The sequence below is a fragment of the Alligator mississippiensis genome, chromosome 15 (assembly GCF_030867095.1).
Source record: "Alligator mississippiensis isolate rAllMis1 chromosome 15, rAllMis1, whole genome shotgun sequence".
NCBI lineage: Eukaryota > Metazoa > Chordata > Crocodylia > Alligatoridae > Alligator > Alligator mississippiensis.
Window position 1 is genome coordinate 31,017,283 of NC_081838.1, and position 4,838 is coordinate 31,022,120.

Below are 4,838 nucleotides of genomic sequence, written 5' to 3' on the forward strand. Positions count from 1 at the left end.
ATCTCACAGCACCTGGAGGGCCCTGATCCTGGACTTGGGTCTGGCCGCAGGATCCCAGCTTCCCCAGGGCCTGTCGGGGTCTAGGGGTGTCCAGGAGGAGCACCTGGGACCCCAGTAATGCGGCCTCTGTTGCCTGCAGGGACGCTGTCACAGCCCAAGGTGATGCCCCCCAACCCCACAGTGGTGGAGAACGGGACCCTTGATCTCACATATGAGTCCTCCCCTGGCACCGAGATGCTGCTGTGAGACTGTGATGGCTCCATTCTGGCGCCCAGTGACCACATAAGGCTGTTTCTGGGGAACCGGACCCTGATGGTGCAGGGGGTCGGCCAGGTTGACGCCGGGTATTACACTTGTGAGGTCAGGAACCCCGATAACACAGTGCGGAGCGAGGCGGTCATTGTGACCGTGATCTGTGAGTATCGGCTGCCCCCAGCCCTCGCATTCAGACATGGTGCAGCTGGCTCTGGGCTGTATCAGGGCTGGTATCACAGGCCTGGGATGCGGCTGGCTCTGGGGTGGGCATTGGGGCTGGTATCACAGGCCTGGGATGCGGCTGGCTCTGGGTGGGTGTCAGGGCTGGTATCACAGGCCTGGGATGCGGCTGGCTCTGGGGTGGGCATTGGGGCTGGTATCACAGGCCTGGGATGCGGCTGGCTCTGGGGTTGGCGTCGGGGCTGGTATCACAGGCCTGGGATGCGGCTGGCTCTGGGGTGGGTGTCAGGGCTGGTATCACAGGCCTGGGATGCATCAGGCTCTGGGTTGGGTGTTGGGGCAGGTATCACACCCTGGGCTGCAGCTGGCTCTGGCTTGGCTGTGGACAGTGTCACCCCCCACTGTCCCCACAGATGGTCTGGACACTGTCCACATCGACCCGCCGGGGCCCCTGTTCCTGCCCCTCGGTGACAGGGTGACCCTGACGTGTGTGGCCGATTCACTCCCAGTCCCGTGGTTCCACTGGTCCCAGAACAGCTCCATCCTGGTCCTGGCCCCGACTGGTGCCATCCTGAGCCTGGTGCTGGCAGGCATGGAGCAGACAGGCATGTTCAAGTGCTGCTCCACCAGTCCCAAAACCAGTCACAGCACCACCGGCTACATCTCCATCGCCCTGGGGTTGGGGCAGGAGGGTGAGTCCAGGCCACCCCCAGCCCATGCTGCTTGGGCTCAGGTCATTGGGATGGGGGGGCTGCATTAGTGATGTGTAGGGGAAGCACGCGGGTGCATGTGCACCCCCTGAGATTGGCTGTTGCTGCTCACCCCTCCCTGTTGCCGACAGAGCTGGTAGCGTCTAAGGGCAGTCGCTGATCGTCGCTGGCCATTGTCGACACTGCCAGCGGCACCTGTGGGTGGTTGCTGATCAGCACTCACCATTCCCCGGCCGCCGACCCCACCACGGCCGCGTGCAGCAGCTCCCTGCTCGTCACTGCCGTGCCCCCATTGTCCACACTGCTGCCACCTGCGGGCAGTCGCTGTGCCCCCCCAGCCTCGGGAGGCATTCAGTGTTCATGGGGGGCTGGATGGGGGGTCTGCCCCTCACCCTAACTCCCCCCATGATGCAGGTCCAAGTCTCACATGCAGCTGTGTGAGGGGAGTGGGGTCTGGGGGGAGTTGGAGCAGTGAGGGGGTCCCAGACACCTGGTTCCCTGTTCTCAGCCTCTCTCCTCCCCCCCCAGGACTTGCTATCAGAGGAGGACCCTGCGGGGCAGCAAGGAGCGTCCCCCCAGTGTATGAGAATGAGCCCCCCAGCCCGAGTGGGGGCAGTGGTGAGTGACAGGGGCTTGACCTCCCCCCCACTCCTGACCCGCAGCCCCCTGCCTTCCCCTCTGAACCCCGTGGTGCCCCCAAACACCTGGGTCCCTGGGGTCTCTGGTGCTAACGACCCTCCGACTGCCCAGACCTGCCCCGGGAGCTCCCCCGACCCCACCTACCAGATAAGGGCCTCCCTGGGGCTGCTGAGTACCGGGCAGCTCAACACAGCCTGGAGCTGGGAAGGGCTTCAAAGGGCCGGGAGTGTGTGTCCTCTCCCCCACCCTGGGTGTCTCTGACCTGCCCCCGTCCCCCCCCAGATGCTGCAGCCCAGGACCTGTACCAGGAGCTGTGGACCTGAGTGAGGACCCCTCTGCCCCAGTACATGCTGGGAGCCCTGGTGCACTTGACACCCCCACACACACTGTAGCCAAATAAAGCCCAGCTGGTTTGCTGCCTCCCTGGGCCCCGATCCTGTGTTCAGGCCCTCCAGGGGCCAAAAGTCAGGGATGGGTGTCCCCTTTCCCATGACTTTGGTGCCTCGGAAACAGTGCGTCAAGGTCCAGAGGTCATCTCTGCCCCCTTCCCTCCCCGCCAAGAGCCCAGAGGGAACCCAGGCGTTCAGCCGGATCCAGCGAGGTGGGCAGCTAAGGAGTGGGGTTTAATCTGGATTATGCCGGGAGCGGGTCCTGGGGTCACCAGCTGTGATGTCAGGGCAGAGTCACCACGAAGTATCAACTCCATCACCTCCTCAATGGGCTCCTGGTCACCTGGGGGGCTTGAGGGCATGGGACCCAGGTGTCCAGTCTCCCAGTAACCCCGCAAGCTGGGGATGGGGGGGGCCCAGGGCTAAGTGGAGCGGCAGCAAGGTCCAATTGGTGTCTAGCCAGGCATGCTGTGCCTGTGGGATCCTGCATGGTGCTGGGGTCTGGTGCACATCCATGGTGTCAGGACATGGTATGTGTGCATGTATGTGTGTGTGCATGTGGGTATCTAGTGCCAGGGCCAGGCACACATCTGTGCGTGTGCATGTGTGTGGAAGGGCGCCAAGGCAAGTGGGAGCTGCCCAGTGGGAAATGCCCCCCAGCAATGGCGGGGAGGTGTCTCGCTGCCTCCTCCCCCAGACCCAGCTCTGTCCCAGGACGAACAGACATTGGGGGACAGGATGGGGGCGGGGAGGGGGGGCGGGCACTGTGCCATGCCTAGACCCCCGTGTCCCCCCAGGCCTCGGCCCCAGTCACCTGCCAGCAGCAGCCGCTGCCATGGCCCCTCTGTGCCCAGACGCCTGGGTTGTCTGGGCACTGGGACCAGGGGGTGACTACCCCTCTGCCCTCACAAGTGCTTCCCCCATGCACCTGGTTAAACCTGCATGGGCCACAGCCCTGCCAAGCCACCTTCTACTTCCCCCTCCCCCCTGGGCCTAGACCCCTGCTCATGGGTTTTGAGGGGGTGGGGGGGTCAGGTCCTGGACACCTAGGTCCCGGGAACAGCGCTGAAGCCCCTGTTTCCCCGACACCCAGTGTGAAAACTCTGGGGGCGCAGCCAGTGCCAGGGCACTGCCAGGGGAAGCTCTCAAAGGCACATACGCATGCATGTGTGTGTGGAGCCAGGGCATGTGCCCCCTCCACCACATGGACATTGAGACATGGGAGATTGTGGCACTTCCTGCCCCATCATCTGCATGGCCCCCCCACCCCCTGGTCAGCCAGTGCCCCCAGGATATGGGGGGCAGGGGGCTGTGCATTGGGAGTGAGGGGCTGGGGGCAGGGGCTGTGGGTCAGCAGTGAGGGGCACCAGCAGGGCTTGGGGGTGATGCCCAGGGCTGCATCCAAGTGTTGGGAACTGCACCTTTAAGGGGCCTTCACACCACAGCCCTGCCCCACTGGTGCCCCTCACTCTCGACCCACAGCCCCTGGCCCTCCTGCTGCCCCTCACTCCCAGGCGGTGAGTTCATTCAGGCTGTGCCCTGAGCCTAAATCGTGCCTTCCCTTCTCGCCTCCCGCCGGGATGTTGCAGCTCCAGCAGGGAAGTGCCAGCACTGGTGCAGCCCAGAGGGGCCCTGGGGTTGGGGCCGGCCTGCCTGGGGGGCAGCTCGAGGGGTCCTGCCAGGTGCTGGCCATGGGGACCCACCTCTGAGGGGGGATTCTCCTGGCCGGTGAGAAGTGGGGCAAGGGCAAAGGTGGGGGCAGGGAGGAGTCTCTGGGACCCAGGAGTCCCGATCGTGAGCAGAGGAAGTTGGGGTGAGTAGACAGTAGAGGGGCTGCGGGTCAGAGTGGAGCTGCCGTCCCTGCCAGGCTGAGTGCGGAGCCTGGACAGGTGCTCCTGGCCCTCCTCAGGCCCCAGGTGTCCAGATGAAGCCTGTGGGGGGGTCTGTGTGGGACCAGCGCCCCACTCCGGCATGGGGCAGGCACTGGCAGGGGCTGGTGCTGGAAGGTGAGCAGTGGGGCCTGGAGGGGCCCACAGGGGACGGCAGTGGGGTGGGGTGGGGTCCCCTCCGTGACCCCCTCTGGGAACTGGGCCATGAAGCGCACTTGGGTCCATCTGTCTTGTTGCCTTCCCCCAAGGGCTATCTGTCCATCCCCCCTGCCTGCCCCACGTCTGTGTCAGTCCCTCTCCCCGGGGCAGCCTTGCAGTGCACGGTGCTGCATGTTGTTCTCTGGGCCCTGCATGTTGGCGGGGTCAGTGCTGGGGGCAGCTCCTGGCTTCAGGTGTGACTTCCCTGAAGCCAGGGCCAGGGTCCATCTGCCCAGTCCAGGCCCCACGGACCCTTCCTAGGACGTACAGCCCTAAACCTGGCAGCGCTGTGGGCACCAGCATCTGCCCTGACCTGCTCCAACCTCTGCTTTCCCCACAGTTGCCATCCTGGGCTCCTGCCTGCAGCCGGCGCTGGCCCAGCCACGCTCCAAGTCCGGAGTCTGAGGCACCAGTAGCCACGCAGAAGAGCTTCTCATAGTCTGGTGCCCTTAAAATCGGCTGTTTGATCAGGGCAGCCTTCACGGTGTCAAATGCCTGTTGACACTCCAACATCCAGACTACCCGATCAGGGTTGCCTTTTCTTGTCAGCTTGTGTAGGGAAGCTGCCATTGCTCCAA

General features: G+C 64.5%; 1 protein-coding gene across 1 annotated transcript; it reads left to right on the top strand.

The window, feature by feature from the left end:
- The first annotated feature begins 312 nt into the window (after positions 1 to 312).
- Positions 313 to 2,353, top strand: LOC109281716 (pregnancy-specific beta-1-glycoprotein 5). The gene is made up of 4 exons (XM_019481725.2): positions 313 to 415; positions 849 to 1,127; positions 1,674 to 1,763; positions 2,067 to 2,353. The coding sequence occupies exons 1-4, from the start codon at positions 313 to 315 to the stop codon at positions 2,105 to 2,107; spliced, it is 513 nt and encodes a 170-aa protein (XP_019337270.1). The 3' UTR covers positions 2,108 to 2,353.
- The last annotated feature ends 2,485 nt before the right edge of the window (positions 2,354 to 4,838 follow it).